We start from the raw sequence: 24,265 nt of genomic DNA, 5'->3' as shown, positions 1-24,265 counted from the left end.
CACTCCCTTAATATGGAAACTCTAGAGGCTTTCCTCGGGGAAGGCTGTCATCACAGCCCTCCCAGGGATGTCAGTGTCTCATAGGACACATGCAGGAGAGCAGCAAGGAGGGAAGGAAGGTGGCTGCCAAGGAGAGGGGTCCGGTCTGTTACTATGTTCTTCTGGAATGAAAACAAGCATGCCAAAAAAACACTTAATAACAATCATTATAGTAAACTCGTCCATTAATTTTAAAGTCCTATTTCATCTGAGAGATTTCAAGTCAACATAGCTTTGCTGTTTTAATGGAAAGATGTTTAAAAGTATACTGTACTTAAAAGCAAATATTAAATATATATTTAATTTTATTTTTTTAAATATTAAAAAGAAATCACGTTATGGTGTTTCACATGATAACCTGACACTATTTTGAAAAGAGGATTTATCAAGAAAAAAAAGGACTAAAAATATTAATTTGGTTTTTTTTAAATTGGTGTTTGGCTTTTATAATGGTTGAAATTACAATGGCCAGAATTTTACTTCAAAAGAAAGTAAAACTGAAAAGAAACAATACGATTTTTAAAAAGAAAGAAAAGAACAACAACAAAAAATCCATACATAGCTTACCATTTTTTTGACTTCAGCCGGGGAGGAGGGTTTCTGGGAATGAGAAACAGTGCTCTCATTGGATGCATGTCACAGAGAGCTGGGGAGAGGAGACGGTCGTATCAGTATGGCACTTATTTTACTCATTCTTGACTTCTAGGGCTCATTCATAAGTAACACCAAATGTTCTGTTCCAATTGCCCAATTAATAGGCTTCATGTCAAGCTGTCTAGACATCTAGCTTGGAACTCTGGGAATACCTTGAATTTCTCATTTAAAAATATAAAATATACAAAGAACAAGAGCAACAAGAAGAATATACACTTTCAAACAGACATTAGACAGTTCTCATGAACCAAAGATAAAAATTAATTCAAAGTCTTAAAAGAAGATAAAAACACTTATGTTTTTTAAGCCATCCATAAGATTATAATGAAAATGGTTGTATTTTCACAGGGTTGTTCTAATAAGGATTAAACAAGGCACTGCTTGTGAACACACCTTGGGAAGGCCTTCATACAATGCCTGGAACAGAGTAAGGATAGTTAAGCCCTTCAGAGATGTTGCTGACTATTGTTATAGCTAGTATTATTATGAAAGAGTGAAAATGTGGAAGTAAAATGGAGTTGTCTAATTCTGTGCTATTACTACCTCTACAATCACTCATTCCAATAAAGATGGTCGGCACACATGTATGCATTAATGTCACCATAGGTAATGTGCATTTTCATGTGTTTATTTACCTTCAAGAGATTCTTATAAGGCAGCTGGGAATGTGGGGGTAGAGACGCAGACAATAGTATTCCCATTGTGAAAGAAAACTGAGACAAAGGATCAAGCAATATTTCCCTGTCCCAATTCCTTAGAAAGAAACATGAGGAACATCTGGTATTCAAGGCAGACATCCATTTCTGTATTGCAAACTAATTTGTTGCCAATGATTTTTTCATTCATTCAACAAATATTTATTCAGCAACTATGTACCAGGCAGTTACACTGTCTTTCCCTTTTAGGGAAACCAGCAGAAAATATGGCTTTTTCCTTTTTTTCTGTTATTCTATCCCAACCCTGATCAAAACTCTCAATTTTATAAAGTTTTCATTGATTTAATCCAAGGAAAAGCAAACACTCTTACAAATTTTCATGAATAATCCACCCCCCCCAAAAAAATTCTGTAAATAAAAACAATGCCTCCATTTATTAAGTCAAAACTTAAGTAATACTAAAATTTCATGTTAGGAACCCAGTTTAACTGGATATTAACTTTAAAATGCAAAACCCCAAATTACCAGTTATTGATGTGATCTCAGCTTACACATGTGAATTCTACTTAAATAAAAGAAAATACAGCCTATACATACCAAGAGATCTCCATAAGGGACAGTGGTTATTAAGAATTTCATTTATAATGTTTACAAATGCCTCCACCAAGAATCACTTTATACATGAAACTACTCTTTGAAGCCTAGGAACTAGTTTAGGTTACATATTACAACTGGGCTAAAAAGTAAAGAAAAATTACTTACGGGGAGCACCTTCTGCCATCTCAATGGCTGTAATGCCACAAGACCAAAGATCACTCTGCAAAAATAAAACAGTACGCCATATTAGCTGCAAAGCCATTAACTCACTTATGACTATTCACACAACTGAAATAAAGGCTTTCTTTCAAGTGTACAAAACAAACAGAAACTTGCCAGGATATTAAAAGTGAAAACACAGTTTAGGAACATCTTACAAGTGAGTGAACAGATGATACCTAAAATAATAAAGATTAGCTGATTAAAACCACTCATCGCTGTAAACGAGACAGACACAGTTGATGTAAAAGCCCTCTAACAGCTCAGTGAGTGTTCTCCTCTTCAGTGTGCACCCACATTTCTTTACAAGCATTATGTCTAGACTCCTGAAACAGATTTATGTTTGTTTTTATATTTTATGTTAGCACCTCAAATGTAATTAAGATTTTAAGTTTAAAGGATAGAAGCCATTCTTTACAAAATTCTTAAAACTATTCATAAAATCAATACTTATTCACTAATTCAAATCATACTATGGGGCCTCTGCAGTCCATCTTCAAACCAAACAAGGGAGAGATGGAAGTAAACTGTCTTTGTATGCAAGGACTCTATTCTTCCTGATTGCCCTGAAATGTTAACTTTAAATTTTGAATTAAACTTTTGTTCCCTGCTCAAAATTCCACAAGGGCGAGTGTTTTTGTTTTGTTCATTGTAATATCTGATAAGCACTGGCTGAAGAACAAATCTTATTTTAAAAAAGAAAAATATAGACAGTTATTGTCATTAGTATACATTTCATTTTTATGCTATCATGATCTTATAATTACTCAATGTTGCTCAATTTAAGTTTTCCAAGATTAACCTATAATTATCTTACAAAGTATAGACCCTTATGTTTGAATACAAGAGTAAGAATAGACCTACAAATTTCTCCCTTACTTTTATGGAATTTTCCGTACTACAAGGGTGCAAAGGGCTTACTGCCTTAACCCAGAGAACATTTTGGCAGTGTCAATGGTGGCATAAGCAGGGCTGTAGGTTTCCTGGCATAAGGCAACACAAAGTACCCCAGCTCCTATGAGGTCATCTTGTAAGTTAGCTTTCCTTGACAATAACTGAGCCTTTGCAGTTGACAGGAAACAAGAAATACATATTACATAGGAATCATCAGGCAAATCTAGAGAGTAGAACATTTTACAATAGACCCAACTTCTTAAGCAAGTCAGATTCATGAATAAAAATGGGGATGTATTCTAAATTAAAAGCAACTCAATGGCCAAACAACCAAATACGTCCTGTCCTGCACTGGATACTGGTTTGGACAAATCAGCTATAATCTTAATTAAGATTTTCAATTATTAACTCTGTATAATAATTTACTTAGGTATGATAATATTTTGAGTACACTGAAAAATGGTTTCTAATTTTAAGAGATATGCAATAACATTAAAAAATAAAATGTCACAAAATCTGTAACCTATTTTTTAAAACTCCATATAAAAGATACAATAAAAATTCCTCAGCTGCATTGATTTAATTTAAGCCTCAGTAATTGGGTACTTAAAATAAATACTGAAATACACTGGGGACTGTTAAGACAAACTTCACGATGAATATCACTAACAGGTACATTAACCACTCCAGTTTGTTTAATTAAGGTGATTTTTTTAAAATAAATTTTTGTAAATATAGCCAACCTAAGTCTGATTACCATATATGGATTTTATACCTGGATCAAATGCATTATTGATTCAAGTCCCTCAAGGTCACTCTAATAATCTCAATATATTTGTATACTAAATGAAAACTATGAAACTCTTTCAACAAGAATAATCTAAAATTTTATAAATGTAGCTCTTACACATTCTGACAATATTTAAAAAATATATTTGATTTTAAGATATTCCTCAAATTAAAAAGGATAACAAATGGGAGAAAACTTTTAATGTACTCATGAAGAAAAGTTCCACGTACTACATACCCAGTGGCCTGTACTGTCTGACACAAGTGCAATCCATAGTGAAGCAAATGGACCAAAAAGTCGCTTAACACTATTCTGGAAAATTTGCGCCCAAACAGGGGCTCATGTCTTCCTCGAGAAATTAAGAGGTATGTATGAAATACATAAGCAACCTCCATTCACCCCTACAACTGAGCAAAGGCCAGCCAAGCAGGTAGGTGCCTCTTACTCTGTAGTCGTAGGTGGCGTCTGGGTTCTCATCACAGGCGATAACTTCAGGAGCCATCCAGTAGGGGGTGCCTATGAATGTATTCCTCCTTCCAACTGTCCTGTCCAGCTGAGCACTCACCCCAAAATCAACTGTGAAAGACAGAAAAAGGAAGAAAAAGTAGAACATAATTTAAGATGCAAAGAAAAAACTGGATGGTAAAGGTATCTTCATAGTAAACTAAAATAGCACTGTTTGATGAACCTGCAAAACTCTTCAAAGTAGGACACTTCCAAAAGGAGTGCCCTTTCCAGAGCAAAGTCACTAAGATCCTCTGCCATATGGAAACTCCTGGGAGGTGTGGTCCAGGATCAGCAGAGGGTCTTTTGCATGAATGACTACTAACTGCTTTCAAAGAACACGACTGCAGTAAATGAGTACAGGTTCAGAAAAGTCCCAAGGAGAAATGACCTACACTCATAGCTTCTTTGTTTTAAGCAGAATTAAGGTTTTCTTGAAAAGAATAAAGCATTGCTCTAAATAAAGAGAATAGGGAATATACAAAAAACATCCCCAGAAGCACTTGGGATTTCTGTTGAGTTTTCAGAGGGACTTTTACTTCCTGCCCAATTTAACTTCAGAGGAGTTCTGCTGAACTTCACGGGTGGGAGGCAGGGTTGACAGAAAGTCCACATCAGAATGTCTGTCCATCAGTATCTACTAACATTATCACTACCTGCAAACTGCCATGACCCCAGTAAGAAGTGCACAGAGGAGTAGGAGCTGCTCATGCCAACGGGTCTATGAATTGCTGAGATAATTCACTGGTGTCAAAGGTTCCAATTCTGTGTACAGAACATGCTTGGGAATCAACTGGGCTGGGGATGGGTTCATTAACTGAATGCTCAAGACAGGTAAGCATGGGCCACAAAGCACAGAAAGTCTGAGCAAGCTTCACAGCAACTTGGATAGCAACAGCAACTGATCACTAAGTAATTACTGAGGGACTATCATAGGCCTGGCAGCAGAAGGCCAATATACACAGGTTCATTGAAATCATTAAGTGAGGACAACTCAAGGGCTTCCTATCTTAGCTTTAAGGGGAGTTTCCAAATACGCAGACTAGTCCTCTACAGGTGATCAATAAATACAGGCACTACACAACAAAGCAAGGATGAAAATTTTAAAGTACAACTATTGTGCCAAGGTTTTTGAAAGGAAGATGGACTAAATTCTTGTAAGCATAAGGATAAAAAGTGTTTGTATAATGTTTCAATGAAAGAAAAATTAATTCTAACAGACTTTAAAAAAACTTCAAAGAACCATTATATGAAACTAGATGGGAAGAAGTTCAGATCCAGCTAAGGGAAACAGAAAATATTTTTTAAAAATCATTGGAAAGCCATCTCTGGGACAGCCAGAGTCTACAATTATCTATCCATGCAGAAATTTAGCAAAAATCTACCACACTGGAGGCAACATACTAGGTGTTGGGTAAGAATATACTGGTAAACAACAAAACAATCCTGGTCATAAACTCTCAGATCTTAAATTCTGGTAAGGAGACAGAAATACAAGAAAATAAATAATCATGTAATTATAAATTGTGAACAGTGCTGGGAAAGGAAAAAGAAACACAGCCCAAGACAGATAAGAGAGCCAAATAAAGCCTCCTGCAGATGAGGAGAAAACTTTTGGTTTCAAAATAGAGGTTAAATCTTTCAAATGGGGAACAGTATGTGCAAAAACCCTGAGGCAAGTTCTAAGAAGTGGGGAGAAAAAAAACAGTGATTGAGAAAGGAAATAAAAGAGGCTCACAAAATGGGGTGGGAAAATAGTAGGAGCCAGTTCCTACAAGGCTTTTTATGGACCAGCAGAATTCAAGTGTATTTTATCTAAAGTAAAATAGGAAGCCACTAAGGGTCTTTAAGCAGGAATGTGACATGGTCTCAATCAGTTAGTTGGCTTCTGTACAGAGAACAAATCAGAGGAGAAGCCCAAGAGAAAGGAGGTTGGAGCCTGGCTAAGCAGTAAGCCCAGGCCCACATTTTTAAGAACAGGAACAGAAACAGAAAACATGGGTAAAAGAATAAACTTTTAGAAGCTTGGGTTGTAGCTTAAGTGGTAGAGCACTTGCTTAGCACCTGTGAGGCACTGGGTTTGATCCTCAGCACCACATAAAAATAAAATAAAGATACCGTATTCACCTAAAAAACTAAAAAATAAATATTAAAAAAAAAAAAGAATGAACTTTTAGCTAAATGTAAACAGGGCAGCAAGTTGCCTGAGGGGCAAGTATGCCACACATCCCTCACATACCAAGTTTCACCTCTGCATTCTCCGTAAGCAACACATTCTGGCCCTTGATATCCCGGTGAATCACATGGTGAATGTGAAGATGTGCCAGTCCCTGAAAAGGACAGACAGATTAGAATTTTAGTTCTTTGTCCCTGTTAGTAAACAGCCAGCAACACACCTTTTGTAACAAAGTATACATGATCCAAAAAGTTATCTTAAGTTCATAATTGGGACATAAAATTTTCTTTTAGCACATACCTAGGAAGACATCACCAATACTATCATACAGAAGAAACCCACCTAACCACAATTTCAACTGGCTAGTTTTCCCCTCCGCAACATGAGCACTTGTGAGCTGTGCCTTTAAGACACACTTTAGATTACCATCTACAGTTTCTCTGCTATAATTTGGGCTATTTGTGTACAGGGTGGTTCCTTTCCCATGCCAATGTCTATCTTTCAGTGGGTGACCATGGGTATATTTGCACTAGACAAATCCCAAAAGAAAAACAAAGGGCTAGAGCGGATTTAAATCTAGTTATAAAATGTCATCTTGTCTTCCCACTGTACAGTGACAAACTGCTAAGTGTTCATCAATCCCACCTCTACCCAAAGTGTAAAATGATTCTGAAAAGAGCCTTGTGTTGAATTAAAATATCTTTCTTTCCCAAGAAAACAAACCCTACTGGGCATTTAGCATTTTTTGATGACCTTCTATCTGGAATGAAGCCCAAGAGCATGTCTCTCTTGAGAGGTAGTAGAGGAACAAAACCACATGCTGCATCCAAATATGGTCTGAAAGATAGCAGCCATCATTCTCACAACTGATTTGTTTTATCCTTAACTGGAGAAGCTAAATATGAAGCCTGTCTCCTACCAGCAACCTATATACTCTGAAACATCTTGATCAAAAAGTGTAGATCAGGGCTGAGGCTATAGCTCAGTGGTAGAGCACTTGTCTAGCACTTGTGGGGCACTGGGTTCAATCCTTAGCACCACATAAAAAATAAATAAAAGTATGTTGTCCATTTACAACTGCAAAAAAACAACAAAAAAAAAAAACTTTTTTAAAAGGTAGATCACGAATAAGGATTTGATTATTTTTATGAGATTTGTTATTAACATTACTTCGTAGGATATGAATTAAATATAATAGTCACTGTAGAAGATAAATTTTTCTAACATGGGGGGCTCTAAATTCATTTATTATTCTGCCTATGAAATAAAATACCTTATTTGATGGCTGTTTACTCTTTATAACATGGGATGTGCATATTATCCCAATAAGCACTGAATAGAGAAAAATGTCTAAAAATATATGGTCCCTTAGTGCCCTAGTTAGATAGAAAGGAAATATGTCCTCCTGTTAGCATGATTTGACATGGAAGAGCCAAGGAGACAAAAATGTCTACTTCTGGGCTGGGGATGTGGCTCAAGCGGTAGTGCGCTCGCCTGGCATGCGTGCGGCCAGGGTTCGATCCTCAGCACCACATACCAACAAAGATGTTGTGTCCGCCGAGAACTAAAAAAATAAATAAATAAATATTTTTTTTTAAAAAAAAAAGTCTACTTCTATTACTTCACATGAATTTGTTCTCTAACTTACAAAACCCTATTCTTATACTTTCACAGGCTTAGCAACAAACATTAAGTATCCATGTCTTCTCAAACCCATGTAGGCCTACATCTTGTTTCATTGCTAGCAGTAAATGCACATGGAACCATGCCTATCTTCCTGTCCACACACTGCTAAGGGATCACAACTTCTGCTTGGAAAACTGCTCAAGGTGTGTCTTAACAGCTCGGTAATGATGTTAACTTCAGTTATGATTATTCAGAACAATGAATACATTTTCTGTATGAAGTACCCAGGACTGTTTGTGACTATTCTCTTGCCAGAAGACAGGCCACAATTACTTCTCCTCAGCAGAGATAAGTCAGAAATACTCAGTAAATACCGCATGCTCAAGGAAACTAATCAACGTTTCAAAACTAGGAAATATTTTTCCTGAAAAAAACAAAGGATATTCCTCAGCAGTGGTTATAGAAAGCTCTAGGTGCACATTCTACGTATGAAATACCAGTTTCTATATAAATGAGAAGCTATTGCACAGAATATAAATGTGGAAGTGCACTAAAAAAAACATACTGGCTTGCTGGTAAACTTTGTGGTCCAGAGAGTTTCAGTGGGTTGGCCTAAGAGAACACTTCTGCTGAGGGCTGAGGCCTACATATTCCCAACCCTTGCCCCTTAGAAGAGCTCAACATATCATCTAAATCTATTATCTTTTATCTATTAAGGAACAGGGAAAAGTTTTGTCACTACAGATACCTGCTACCCACAACCATGTCTGTGATAAACCAGGTTATCTGTTCAGTGGTGGTTGCCCTCCTTTTGCATGAAACCTCAACTTCATCTTATTATTCCACTTTCTCTACCAAAGCCAACTCTTGGCAACTCCTGTAACAAATACACATCAGAAGAGATACACTAACTCTCCATAAGGCATTTGTATGCTTTAATCTGAACTTTTGTTGTAGGAAAAACTCCCATTCTAGATGACAGTAAGAAACTTCTTGTTTTAGAGACTCAGAGATGGAAAAGAATTGTAGCATCACAAAAAGATGAAATACCAGTTTCTATATAAATGAGAAGCTATTGCACAGAATATAAATGTGGAAGTGCACTAAAAAAAACATACTGGCTTGCTGGTAAACTTTGTGGTCCAGAGAGTTTCAGTGGGTTGGCCTAAGAGAACACTTCTGCTGAGGGCTGAGGCCTACATATTCCCAACCCTTGCCCCTTAGAAGAGCTCAACATATCATCTAAATCTATTATCTTTTATCTATTAAGGAACAGGGAAAAGTTTTGTCACTACAGATACCTGCTACCCACAACCATGTCTGTGATAAACCAGGTTATCTGTTCAGTGGTGGTTGCCCTCCTTTTGCATGAAACCTCAACTTCATCTTATTATTCCACTTTCTCTACCAAAGCCAACTCTTGGCAACTCCTGTAACAAATACACATCAGAAGAGATACACTAACTCTCCATAAGGCATTTGTATGCTTTAATCTGAACTTTTGTTGTAGGAAAAACTCCCATTCTAGATGACAGTAAGAAACTTCTTGTTTTAGAGACTCAGAGATGGAAAAGAATTGTAGCATCACAAAAAGATGTCCATTTGCCTATCACACTGAAGTTGATTAGGAGCTACAAACAAATGCAGTTTCTTTTCAATGCTGCCTGAGATTGATGGTAGTAAGATAGTTAAATGTACATATTATACATGACAGGTAAACAATGCTTGTTGGGTATACAAAAAAATATAAACTATCTTTGATGTCTTTGACATCTGGGACATTATGCTAGAAGCTAATAATTCCCTGCTTAAGAAATCACATCATAGAATTATACACAAAAAAGACACTGTATACATGTTCAAACAGAGAATACTAACTACATAGTAACAACACATATGTACAGAATACAATAAGTGCTTCATGAACACAGATTTAATTCCAACAACAGTAATTTCATAGTTGGTCTCTGTGATGCCCAGAAAGTACACAGTAAATGAGCAGAAGCAGCAGCAGGACTCAAACCCAGTTGTGACTGACTCCACCATCAAAACCTCTTAACCATGGTTTCATCCTGCCTGCTGTTTACTGTAATTCTTCACTTGCGTAGGACAGGCTAATTAGCTTCTCACTTTTAGGCTCTGCTTCCTACAATAACCATAAAAGACTCATATTTTAATATAACAGTGATATGTGCATATGATTATAAAAATATGGTCCATGTACCACTACACTTCCTATTGGTAGACTATTTAAATAAAAAGAAACTAAACATTTATTTAGGAATTCTATATGGCAGTTTTTAAATCTGTAGCCCTGTATGAATCTTATATTTTGTTTCTTCTTTATATAGGTAAAGCTACTGACTTTACCTACATAAAGAAATAAAATAACTACTAAATTGAAGTTGGTTTTTTTTTTTTTTTTAATTAGTGGGGAAAGCAGAAGAACTAGATTTCATTTTAACAACACAGTGTTTATTTTTAAAACATGGTAGGTAAATAAAAGTGCATCAAGTAATTTAAGTTTGTAATTTAGGGTTAAAGTAGAAAGAAACATGGTAATGGCTGAATAAAAAAGGACACCTATTAGTAAGTTGCGTACAACTTTAAAATATGAAATCCTAAAAACCCTCTGCCAATGTATCATAATGACTTTATTATTAAAGAAACCACTGCTGCTAAAACAGCAGTTCAGAACCTTACTCTAAGATCATTAGGCAGCTTTGCAACTGGCTATAAATAACATTAAACATTAGAATTATTCTTTGTAAATACTGCTACAGATTCTATCACCTAATACCAAAGTCTGCAAGATGATTTTGAAACCAGCATTTAGCACAATGAACCTTGATTTATTAAGCACAGGATGCCATTTAAAACCAATAGTTTTGAGATTATTTCTCTTCCTTCCACTCTTGATTTCCTTTTAAATCTCCAAAGGAAATTCCCACTGCAATTAGGTCTGAACACAAATTCGGAGAAACACACAAAAACTACAGATGTCCCTGGGTGTCCAGGTGGGAGGGAAGAGTGCTTATGCCATGGTATCCCTCAACACCTTCTTATACCAAAAATCTAAGGATGCTCAAGTCCCTTATTTAAAATGGTATGGTATCTTCATATAACCTACACACATTCTACCATATACTTTAAATCACATCTAGATCACTTATAATAGCTAATACAGTATCATAGCTACATAAATAATTTGCTATTTTATCATTTAGGGAGTAATGATAAGTCTACAATCTCAGTACAAAGCGATTATTTTTTTGAATATTTTTGATCCACACATGCACAGTCTGTGGATATAAAAAATTAATTTTTTTTTTTTTGTTTAAGTATACTTTCTTTAGGTGGGCTGGGGATATAGCTCAGTTGGTAGAGTGCTTGCCTCACATGCACAAGGCCTTGGGTTCAAGTGCCACACCCACACAGAAAAGTATACTTTCTGCTTAAACCACGAAACCTAGATGGCTATACAGAGACCTAGGTTGTCAAAAATAGAATTATCTGATAGGTATAACTAATGTAAAGACAACAATGGAACTAGGAAAATGCAAATGTAAATACAAGATCACCACTGAGGCACGGTAGCTCCTGCTTTCCTTACCCTCAGGATCTCTCTGGAGATGTAAGCAATCCAGTCTTCTTTGAGTGTGTTTCCTTTGGTGTTCTTCACAAGGTCTGTGATGGACCCAGCCCCACAGAACTCCATAACAAGCTACAGGGCAGACAAGACACATTGTGATTAACACACCAGCTTTCAGTACACTTACCTTGCAGAGAAGTGAGGAAATGCAGTTCCATTCACTCCCTTTCCTGGACACTTAGACATGTGTTCATTTCAGAGGCATCCAAGTTAATGACAGCTCATTCCATGCCCCTGTGTATTCACTCTGCACATGTGGTCTGAGAGACTGGGAATGCCTAACACTCTATGGCATGTACCAGCCAAGATGCCTCTTCTAAGCATGTGGGCACAAAAGTGCCATTTGTTCTTTATCACTGCCCAATTATCAGAAATCAGATTCAAGTGCGCTCTTACGTTCTTTCTCATTTTAACCTCAAACATGTTCTATTTTTCATACTTTATCATTATTAAATCATTTCGTATCAACTGGGTTTAATTTAAAAGGATAATGCTATTTTTTAGAAATTACATAATTTTAATGCAGTATTTATATCTGATAGAAAAATGATCACAGCTTTATTTATTTGTATATAAACAGAAATTAACTATTCTAAAAATTTAATGACTGAAGTTAGATAATAAGAGTATTTTTTCCCTTCTAACTAATGTGAAACATCATCTTGAATAAAAATGTCTTCATGAAGATATAAGGCTACAAAGTGTTGATTTCAGAAATTTTCCTAAATATTTACCGTTTTTAAATTAAGTATTATCATTAATTCTTGATTGACAAAAATTTTCTTATATTCTTTGCCTCACTTCCAGGTAGTTACAAAAAAAGAAGAAATTCACTGAGTTTTCATATCAACTGGCTCCCACATAAAATTCGTATTATTTTTCTTCCAAGATCCTAATTTCCTTGCTATTATATGGTCACATTCCTCCTGGAAGATTGTTCCTGAAAGACAAAGCTAACTTTTTTCCATGCAATGTGTGAAATCAACAGCAAAGTAAACATTTAGTTTATCTTCAACAACAAAGGCCAAGGAAGCATTTAGAATCCACCAGCTACTGACCTTTCTTTGCTTTTCATTCCTGTCCCTTGCTAAGTTCTTTTTCTCCATATTTTTTGTTGGTGATTGTAGTTGTAAATAATAATGTTACATATGGGTACATGCACACAATACTACAATATAATTTGGCCAATATATTCCCCAGAACTTTCCCTTGCTTCCTTATCTCCCACCCTTTGGTCCCTTTTCCTCTGTTGTTTCTCTCCCCTAACTCACTCCCTCTCTGGGGGATTGGGTGGGGGGCCCACCAGGGATTGAACTCATGGGCACTCAACCACTGAGCCATAACCCCAGCCCTATTTTGTATTTTATTTAGAGACAATGTCTCACTGAGTTGCTTAGCACCTTGCTTTTGCTGATGCTGGCTTTGATGCTCCTGCCTCAGCTGCCTTAGCTACTGGGATTACAGGTGTGCACCGCTGCACCCAGCTATTGTTTGTATTCTTGATGATTACCATTCTTACTTGGTGTGAGAGAAAATGTTGGTGTAGTTTTGATTTGTGTTTCCCCCAAAATTACTAATGATGTTTAACATTATTTCATGTTTGTTAGCCATCTGTGTTTCTTTTTTTGAGAAGTATCTGTTTAATTTGTTTGCACATTTATTAATTGGGTTATTTGTTTTTTTTAGTGTGAAGTGAGTTCTTTATATATTCTAGACATTAGTCCTCTGTCAGAAGTATAGTTAGCAAATATTTTCTCCCTGGGCTGTGGATGTAGCTCAAGCGGTAGCGCACTCGCCTGGCATGCATGCAGGCCAGGTTCCATCCTCAGCACCACATACAAACAACGATGTTGTGTCCGCCGAAAACTAAAAAATAAATATTAAAAAATTATCTCTCTCTCTCTTAAAAAAAAAATTCTCCCATTCTGTGGGTTTGTTCTTCTCATTCCCAATTGTTCCCTTTGCTGTGCAAAAACTTTTTAATTTGATACATTTCATTTATTAACTCTGTGCATTATTTCCTTTGCTTGTTATATTGAGAAAGTCACTGCCTGTGCCTGATGTACTAGAGTGCTGATCCTATGTTTTCTTCTTGGAATTCCATTGTTTCTGGTCTACCCTGGCACAATTCTTAATGCGCTTAAGAATATACCACAAAGAAAAGCCCACAAAATACTCAGAAACACATGCCTACCCAGAGTTGGTCATCGTGTCCTGGGGGGCTCTTTTTAATGAAAGCACCATAATATGTTGCAATATTTCTATGATGAGAATATTTCTTCAGCATGTTTATCTCCAGTTTGATTTCTTCTTCTTCATCCTTAAGAGAGGGGGGAGGAAAAAACAACACACAGCTTTTGAATGATATAGGGGACTTTATTTTCCCCCCCACATATGCAATAACAAAAGAAGCTAAAGTTCTCTGTCCCTCAAGAAACAAAAGATTGCTTCATCCTCAGGGTTTCAAACTTGGCTCTCCTGTATTCTCTTATTAAAATAAGATAAGCAATGGAAGAAAAGATGACTTTGGGTGAGATGGAGGATTAGGGGAATGAAGGAAACAAATGGTGGTATAAATCTGAAAGAAAAAAAAAACTGTTCTTATGAAAGATGAGAGCTAAGAGGCCTGTGGTCTTCACTTTTCTCTTACATACACCTAGGGAAGAAATTCCAGCCAGGGACAACTTGGAGGTCGTGAAAAAAAGCAACAGAGCACACTCATAAACAAGCATATATGTGCACACACACAACAATCTGAAGATGCCTACTGCTTTAGCCTAGCATCTCCAGAACCTAAGGAAATTCAGTTTATAAATATATTTTAGATGAAAGCTCAGGTGGGTGTGGTGGCACATGCCTGTAATTCAAGGGACTCAGGAGGCTGAAACAGGAGGATTGCAAGGTCAAAGCAACTAAGCAACACTCTACCTCAAAATAAAAGGTCTGGGAGATGTGGCTGAGAGGTTAAGTACCTGAGGGGAGGGGAGAGGAGGGGAGGGATGAGGCAAAGCAGGGAGGGAGGCAGGAAGGAAGAATGAAGGAAGGTCCTATCAATATCATTAATTAGACATTAATGATGAGAAGAAATGGGGAAAGGAAAATAAATAAATAATCCAGTTGTGCATTACTGCTTTGGAAACCAAGCAGAATAAGACATGTAGACACCCTAAAGTAGTGATTCTCAAAATGGTAGCTTTCCTGCTTGGTGTAAATATTATAAGAGTATACTCCATAAACACAGTGCCTTAGAGCATTAATAGATGATAACTACCAATACAGCAACAGAAATCACATGGCCAAAAGTACAGTCTACAAAATAATTCTCATTCTAACCCCACACATAGGAAAACCTTCCATCTGTGATTTAAATACTGCCATGAAGAAAGGAGCAATGAAAAATAAAATACTCAATAAAAGTGTCTTAATTACAAACAAAACCAGTATTGAGATTGGCCAATATAGAAAAACAGACCTGTTTAAGATCTTTCTTCAAAAGGAATCTTATACTAAAACAGAACAGGGTGGTGATTTTTATTAACAGTACCAGGAAGCAGACCCCAAAGAAAACCAGAAAGTCCAATTCATCAAAAGCTTTACTTGTGCTTTTTCTATGCACTCACATTCATACACCAAAAATGATGGACATAATACAGTAATGTCCCTGCTCATTGGCAGGGGGCATATTGAGTCTGTTTGCTCTGAACTCTCCACAACATGCTTTAGAGAAGCCACCTACATGGTCCAAGTACGAAACAGTCCAGGACAACCCTAAGGAGATCCTGTCAAGACAGAAAGGTTCTTTAAAAAAAAAAAAAAAAATTAATATTTATTTTTTTAGTTTTCGGCAGACACAACATCTTTGTTTGTATGTGGTGCTGAGGATCGAACCTGGGCCGCACGCATGCCAGGCAAGCGCGCTACCGCTTGAGCCACATCCCCAGCCCCGACAGAAAGGTTCTTTAAAAAAATTAGAACATGTCAAAAAACCACAATCAGATTCCTACTGAATGCCCTTTATGGCCCTATTGAAAGGGCTCACTGACCCAAATATTCATTTACTGCAGGCAGGTGATCAGAAAGGTTTGATTTTTCTATTCTTGTTCAAAATAAGTAACCTATAAGCTTTCACAAACACAAAAAAGAGCAATATTGCACTATAAAAGGAAAAAAGTCAAAATATTAATTTTATTTTATCTTAGTAGAAAGATCGGCCAGCTGATTACTTTGCATACTTTATGAATTTATTGGATTACAGAGGCTTGTTTTGTCCCTTACCCCTTCTTCCCTTCAATGCCTACTCCTAGTGAAACTATTACCAGGGTCACTGTTCCTCTCATACTCTGCCAACACATTTCACTTCTTGACAAAAAGTAAATGCTGTTCAAGAGCATCCATGAGAAGCCAGGTGCAGTGGAGCATGCTTGTAATCCCAGTGGCTTGGGAGGCTGAGACAGGAAGACAACGAGTTCAAAAACAACCTCCACATAAAAATAAACAAATAAAGGTATTTTTTTTAATGACACCATGAGAAAGAAAGAAAGAAAGAAGATGTGGCTCAGTGGTCGAGTGCCCCTGAGTTCAATCCCCTCAAAAAAAAAAAAAAGACTATCTATGAGAAACCTGATCCATAATTAAGGATCATGACATTTTTGATGAATTTCAATGAATTTTTTTCTTTTAGTGACAGGAATCAGAGTCTTCCAGGTCACTTGATGTTTTCATATCCCAATGAGACAGAAATCAAGCACACATTTTGGAGTGCTTACGGGTTCAGTACCATGCTGGTGCTCCCATAGACCACATATAGATATTGGTAAAAATGGCTGACAGAGTATCCTGGGGCATATTTAACTGATAGAGACACACAATTACTTTATGTAATGAAACCATGATGCATCAGGAACCATAGGACTCACACTGTAACATCTTCAGAACTGGGCTGCACCTTGGAATCAATGAAACATAAGAACAACTTAAATGCAATCAAGTAGGATAATAGCTTTTTTAACAAGACTGAACAATTTAAATATCATCTAGAAATATAGTGATCAGACCAATGTCTCTTTCAAAACTATTTCCCAGGTCTTGAGGAGTCAAATTCTGAAGCACATGAAAATCATATTCTCTCAAAATTATTGGTTTAGGATAATGTATACAGATACTTTGAATATTCCCTCTTTTATGATTTTAAAATAAATGATTAATAGACATGAAATAAAAGGACATTTAGCACCACTAATTGTCATTCTCTGTCTAATTATGAATGCCCACTCCTGGAAGGAAAAAAAAATCAGAAATACAGAATCTGCCCAATGGCTCTGAGCCAACTACAACTGGAATCCTAATTATGACTAATGCTATTATACAGAATATACAGTATTCTATGTTGAACCAACTTCTGAGTTCCAGTCTCCCTTTGGAATTGTTGCAAATTTTATGCCAAATGGGGGTGGGTGGGATATAACCATTATATAAAGCATATTTTTTTGCTGGTATTAAAGAATATTTATTACTAAACTGTATTGGTGCAAGATTAAGATACACAGAACACTTGTGCATATATACATTAATGCCGTGGCAACAAGGTGAAATACAGAAGTTTGGTGGTCTCAGGCTAACACTACACAGTATGTACCAATGAAGCAAGACATAGGTCAGGCAGTTAGTGTAGACAGATGGTCAGATCAGGAAGATGGAAGCTGCTTCAAAGGGAAAGAAAATGCTAATACTGCAGGATGCATCCCCTACACTCTTGGCCAAAGTCGATTACCCTGGGATATTGAAATGTTAATGCCTTTAGGACACATCCCCCTCCCCCTCACTCAAGGCCAAAGTCACCTGCCTCCAGAGGGACAGTCCTCCCAGTGGGGAGTTATTAATGAGCATTCCCTGGACTGCTCCCCTGCTAACTGGGGATAGGTATCCCTGAATTGCTCCTTTTCTACCTTTTTGCTGCATAGGTGGGATAAAAGGACAGAAAACCTGTAAACTGAAAAACAAGATTCATCCCTCTCATGGACACCCAGCTCTGGGACCCCTTCTTGTGTTAATATTTTCTTTAAATAAAATTTGCTTTCTACACTTGCCTTAGCATTTCTCAGGTATTCCAACTTCACCCTATGGGGAAAGGGAACTTTCACTGGTAATGCGCAGTAACACTACCATTACCACCAAAACAAACAGCTTATTTAGCTAAAGAAGATACTACACTAAACAAACTTGGGACTGGCTGGAACTGAAAAGTAAAAACAATAACAAATCCCACATATGAAAAGAAAACTGGATTGGCAAAATTACATGGCTTTATATATTTTGTATTGTCAAAGTGCAAATTATTGTGACCTTTCTTCTTTAGGGGGCCACATCTTACACAAATGGAAGAAAAAAAAACTAAAAAAAGAAAAGAGAAGAAAAAAAGGAAAAGAACAGGGTGATCTGACAGGGAGGTCTTTTTGGAAAGAAAGGAAGACTTCCTTCTGTTTTTTTCCGTGAGGCAGCTGCTTGCCTCCCCCAAGCCCCCACCCTGCCCCCAGCCTCCGTGGTGTTTGAATGCAGCTGATGCCAATTAGCATTTTGGAAGTGGAAGCCAACTCTCACAGAAAAAAAAACAAAAAAACAGGTCTTTGTCTCTGGCTGGAATGAATTAGTGGATGAAGTTTTCAGTTGCCTCACCTGGTGGTTAAGAGGATGGGGGAGGGGAGAACATCTGCATAGTGGTAATTTTCACAAGGAGCATTGGGTTTGTGAATGAGTCATATGACAAGTCATGCCCACTCCACCATCTCAGCACACAGGGGTGCATATTATTAGCATTTTCTTCTTTGTTTTTTAATGTTCCCTCAAAATGAGGATTAGACTCTAGTTACCTAAATTCTCTCATTCCACTGATCTAGGTAGCTATGAAAATAGGCAAACTTCATATAAGTTAAACTTCACATCCTAGGATTCAACAGGACCAGGAAAATTATCTGAGTTAATCATCTTACCACCTAGCTTCCATACTTTACAGAACTAAGTATCACTCAGGGACAGGTGAACAAATGGGAAAGGGCAATTGATTTTTACTGTATTAGTTGGAGAGAGGGCTATAAAAATGAGATATACAACTGGCAGATTCCTGTACCAAAATGTACAACTAAATGTACATTTAATGAAAATACCTATTTCTGAAAATCAGTTTTACAGATTGTTTTAGAAAACTACTATTGAGCTCTTCTTTATGACTGCAGTTTTTTTTTTTTTATTTAAACACATGAAAACTTTATGCAACTTAAATTCACTGACTATTCAACTAAACATATATGAAGAAACTATCCAGGATAGATTCTAGAACAAAATTAAGGTTAGAGGATTTGGACAAAAGGAAGGAATGACAAGATCCCAACCCAAAGGGCAATTAGTCCCAGAATAAAATCCCAATAGGAAAATTGCAAATTTAACAAAGCCAAAATAGGAATCATATACATTCAAGACATTCAAGACAGCATGCTCAAAAAAAGCAGTGTTTGGAACACACTTCAAACTAAAAGGCTCTATTTCTTAAATTATACATAATGTCACTATTATTTGTATATGTACATAATTTAATAAATTTCATTCTCCTATATCTCGCCTCCCAGTCCCCTTCTTCTACTCCACTGGTCTCCCTTCTAATTTCACAAGATCAAACCACCCCCTTTCCCCGTTTTTTCTCTCTAGCTTTCACAGGGGAGAATACACAAGTCCCTTGATTTTTCTGGTCTGTCTTGCTCAGTTTGCTTAACACAGTGCTCTACAGTTCCTGCATAGGTCATACTTTCATTCTTCTTCTTCTTTTTTTTTTTTTTTTTTTGTACCAGGGATTGAACTCAGGGGCACTTGACCACTGAGCCACATTCCCCAGCCCTATTTTTGTATTTTATTTAGAGACAGGGTCTCACTGAGTTGCTTAGAGCCTTGCTTTTGCTGAGGCTGGCTTTTGAACTCAGGATCCTCCAGTCTCAGCCTCAGGAGCTGCTGGAATTACGGGCAAGCACCACTGCCACTGGCTTCATTCTTCTTTATAGCTGAATAAAACTCCATTGTGTGTGTGTATGTGTGTGTATGTGTGTGTGTGTGTGTGTGTGTGTGTGTGTGTGTGACATGTTCTTTATCCATTCATGTGATGATGAATACTTATGCTGGTTCTTTAACTTGGCTATACTGAATTACACTGCAGGGAGACATGCTCTGTATCTGATACTGAATCAATGAATTTATTCTGGAATTCCAAAGTCAAAACATAAGGTCCTGAAGCCCTAAAACTGTTTTCCTTCTTTCTTGTCTAAAGGCACAATACACAATTTTTTTTTTAAGATAGAACAAAGTTTTCAAAGAGTCCTCTGCATCTCCTTCATCTTCTACAAAGTTCACCTCTTCTATTTCAATATAATTCTATCACTCAGTTGGTATCCAAAAACTTGATAACAGAAAATTATATAACAACATTCACCTAGAAGAACAGGGGAAGACTTTAGATAAACTGAATGATGCAGCATGGTAAATACAACTTATTCCATTTCCCACTACTTCACGCACTCATAGACAATCATGAGACTGCTGCTTCCAAGAAACCACAAGGAGGCCCAAAATACACCTCTGCCTTAGCCCACCACCACCCGCCAACACCAAAAAGCTCAATATGGCAAACTTAAACAATAAAGCGAAATATGGCAGACTGCTATTTTCTCTAGGCTCTAAAAGAAACTCCAAAGTTTCATGTCATTAACCTGCAGAAATCAAGTCAAGTCCCAATATATAAGGCCATGGTTCAAGTATCTTCAACAATACAACTTGTGCCAAATACCATACAGACTAGTGCCAAAATACCCTACCAAAAACCTTGATTGTTTTTGAGATCCAAAATTCTTTTCTTTTTTTAATTTTTTTTAATATTTATTTTTTTAGTTTTCGGCAGACACAACATCTTTGTTTGTATGTGGTGCTAAGGATCGAACCCGGGCCGCACGCATGCCAGGCGAGCGCGCTACCGCTTGAGCCACATCCCCACCCCAAAATTCTTTATTATGAAATGGAAAAAGGAAGCAAAATCTAAAACACTCTGTAGATAACAAGAGTATGTCCCTGACATCAACATTTTGCCAATTACAATCAATGCAAGTCTGCGTATATTTAGACAACTACATAACATATTTTAATGAATACACAGGGGAAAATAAGAAAAGCTTCCAAAGATAATTTCTATAGATAGTTTCTTCTTTAACTTTACAATTCTGTACAATTATCATGGCTAGTTTCCTAATTTAGGAAAAATAAATATTCCTCTTGCCTCCTTGCTACTCTAGGGTCACTGCTATCCCTCTGATAAGACTACTCCACCAATGGTCAGAGGTGCAAAAGAGTCTGATAAACTAGAGCCTTGTTGGTTAAACTGTACCAAATGGTTCTGACCTTGGCCTTAGGGTCATTTCTTCATATTTATACCAGTCCAGACCCACAACTTCTTAAAATCAGCTCTTTGTAGGTTTATGTCATTCTTGGAACAGAAGAAGAGGGTAAGTGGAACATTGTTGTACTCTGTCTTCATTTTCCTGACCTGCTAGAGGGTCCCTGAAGCAGCACCTGGCCTCACCCCTTGCAGACCCTTGTCTAAGCCAGAAGCAAACTCCATGAAACTTCCTACAGTACAAGTAGGAAACTAATAATATGTACACAGAACAGTGTTGTTTAAAACCCTAAATCCAGCTCCAAGTAAGCAATGGCAACATCTGACCACAGCTCTGAAGACAGTGTTTTAAGCAATACCTGTTTCTGCATTTCATACTGACCCCATCTGTGCACAAGTATGCACCTGCTTGCATACTTGACATGGTGAATTAGATCAAGGCTAGGCTCTAAAAAGAGTGATCAATAAAAAAGAATGAAGAAAATTTTACTCCCGGCCAAGATAAACTATCAAGGGCCAAATGATTTAACCTCCTACTTAAACAAGTAAAATTAACCAAACATATGAAAAGAGTTTACAATATCAGGCAATGCAGGACAGTGATCCCTGAGAGGTTGCCGCGCTTATTACCTCTTAGAAGAGATTCCAGGCTACAGTCCAGAGAAAAGAAACTCAACTACAGTCCAAAGGAGTCTATGAGTTAAGAAGATAGAGCTGAGTCTCTGGAGAGACCACATCAACTACAGGTATAGGACAGAATTCCAAAGAGCTTCACAGAAAGAAAGTAAGGCAAAGATCTGAGAATCTGCCTTGAAGATTCAGTATAGCATCTTCACCTCTGAGAAAACCACATACAGCCAGGCAAAGAGTTGAATCCTGAAAGAAGTCCATAGAACAGTATACCAGTGCTCACAGGGATGGGGAAAAATGCATTGTTCATATAACATTAGGGAGAGCACTCAATAGTGGGGCAAATTAGCCTAAGACCACATGCTGATCTGATTTTTAAAAAAATAAATTAATTTTAAAAGAATGAAACTAAATTTGCAGGGAAATGGATGGCACTAGAGCAGATTATGCTTAGTGAAGCTAGCCAATCCCTAAAAAACAAATACCAAATGTCTTCTTTGATATAATGAGAGCAACTATGAACAGAGCATGGAGGAAGAGCAGGAAGAAAAGATTAACATTAAACAGAGACATGAGATGGGAGGGAAAGGGAGAGAAAAGGGAAATTGCATGGAAATGAAGGGAGACCCTCATTGCTATATAAAATTACATACAAGAGGTTGTGAGGGGAAAGGGGAAAATAAACAAGGAGAGAAATGAATTACAGTAGATGGGGTAGAGAGAGAAGATGGGAGGGGAGGGGAGGGGGGATAGTAGGGGATAGGAAAGGTAGCAGAATACAACAGTTACTAATAGGGCATTATGTAAAATTGTGGATGTGTAACTGACGTGATTCTGCAATCTGCATTTGGGGTAAAATTGGGAGTTCATAACCCACTTCAATCTAATGTATGAAATATGATATGTCAAGAGCTTTGTAATGTTGTGAACAACCAATTTAAAAAATAAATAAATAAAATAACAAAAAAAAAGGGGAAAAAAAAAAAGAAGAGTATCACCTTGTTCAGCCTCAACTGGGAATGCATGTGTTGGGTGAGGCAAATTTCTGGTCCTTCTTTGAATGAACTGCTGTGAGTATCAATTACGAGGTTGCAAATGTATTTTAGGGACTGGATGAATTTGCAAATAAAGAATCTATAATGAGAAAAAAAAAGAATGAAACTATTCCCAAATGACTGACTGTATTCCAGAACAAAGGTCAAGAATATTATAAAATGTAAAGTATCTCTAGTGAGGTAAAATTCATAATGCCTGGCACCTAACTTAAAATTAACAGGCATTCAAAGAAGCTAAAACATAGTGACTGGAGTTGTGGCTTAGCGGTAGAGCACTTGCCTAACATGTGTGAGGCGCTGGGTTGGATCCTCAGCATCACATAAAAAAAATTAAATGCTTTGTGTTGTGTCCATCTACCCCAAAAAATAAATATTAAAAAAAAGAAGCCCAAGTGTTTAGTAATAACCCAGCAGAAACTGAAAACAAAAACCACTCAGATTAAGCTTCAGGATAGAAGATGAAATTAAAACCTTCCACGATAAACAAAAGTTAAAAGAATTCGCAGCTAGAAAACCATCTCTTCAAAAAATCCTTGGCAAAACATTACAGGAAGAGGAAATGGAAAATAACATTGAAAACCAACAATGGGAGGTAGGACAGTAAAGGGGGGTAAGTAGTCAAAGAGGATAACAAATCAGGTTTAGTAACATCAATAAACAAATATGGCTAGAAGAACAAACCATATCTCAATAATAACCCTAAATGTTAATGGCTTAAACTCACCAATTAAGAGACACAGGCTAGTAGAATGGATCACAAAACAAGACCCAACAATATGCTGCCTACAGGAGACGCATCTGATAGGAAAAGATATTCATAGACTGAAGGTGAAAGGTTGGGAAAAATCATACCACTCATATGGACTGCGGAAACAAGCAGGAGTGTCCATACTCATATCTAATAAAATAGATTTCAAGCCAAAGTTAATCAAAAGGGATAAAGAAGGACACTTCATACTGCTCAAGGGAACCATACACCAACAAGACATAACAATCATAAATATATATGCTCCAAATAATGGTGCAGCTGTGTTCATCAAGCAAACTCTTCTCAAGTTCAAGAGTCTAATAGACCACCATACAATAATCATGGGAGACTTCAACACACCTCTCTCACCACTGGACAGATCTACCAAACAAAAGTTAAATAAGGAAACTATAGAACTCAATAACACAATTAACAACCTAGACTTAATTGACATATATAGACTATACCACCCAACATCAAGTAGTTACACTTTTTTCTCAGCAGCACATGGAACCTTCTCAAAAATAGACCATATATTATGTCACAGGGCAACTCTTAGACAATATAAAGGGGTTGAGATAATACCATGCATCTTATCTGA

General features: G+C 37.0%; 1 protein-coding gene across 18 annotated transcripts in view; it reads right to left on the bottom strand.

Annotated features, from left to right (window-relative positions):
- Map4k4 (mitogen-activated protein kinase kinase kinase kinase 4) overlaps window positions 1-24,265 on the bottom strand; it is a 183,139-nt gene that overhangs the window by 56,180 nt on the left and 102,694 nt on the right. For all 18 annotated transcript variants that reach the window (XM_077791998.1, XM_026408598.2, XM_026408601.2 and 15 more), the window contains 6 exons: window positions 14,002-14,127; window positions 11,769-11,879; window positions 6,593-6,683; window positions 4,295-4,425; window positions 2,112-2,166; window positions 607-685 (listed from right to left, as the gene is read on the bottom strand). In XM_077791998.1, coding sequence (XP_077648124.1) covers window positions 607-685; window positions 2,112-2,166; window positions 4,295-4,425; window positions 6,593-6,683; window positions 11,769-11,879; window positions 14,002-14,127 — 593 coding nt within the window. The remainder of the gene's footprint in view (window positions 1-606; window positions 686-2,111; window positions 2,167-4,294; window positions 4,426-6,592; window positions 6,684-11,768; window positions 11,880-14,001; window positions 14,128-24,265) is intronic.

The sequence above is a fragment of the Urocitellus parryii genome, chromosome 12 (genome assembly GCF_045843805.1).
Source record: "Urocitellus parryii isolate mUroPar1 chromosome 12, mUroPar1.hap1, whole genome shotgun sequence".
Classification (NCBI taxonomy): domain Eukaryota; kingdom Metazoa; phylum Chordata; class Mammalia; order Rodentia; family Sciuridae; genus Urocitellus; species Urocitellus parryii.
This window is presented reverse-complemented; position numbering and strand designations above follow the sequence as displayed.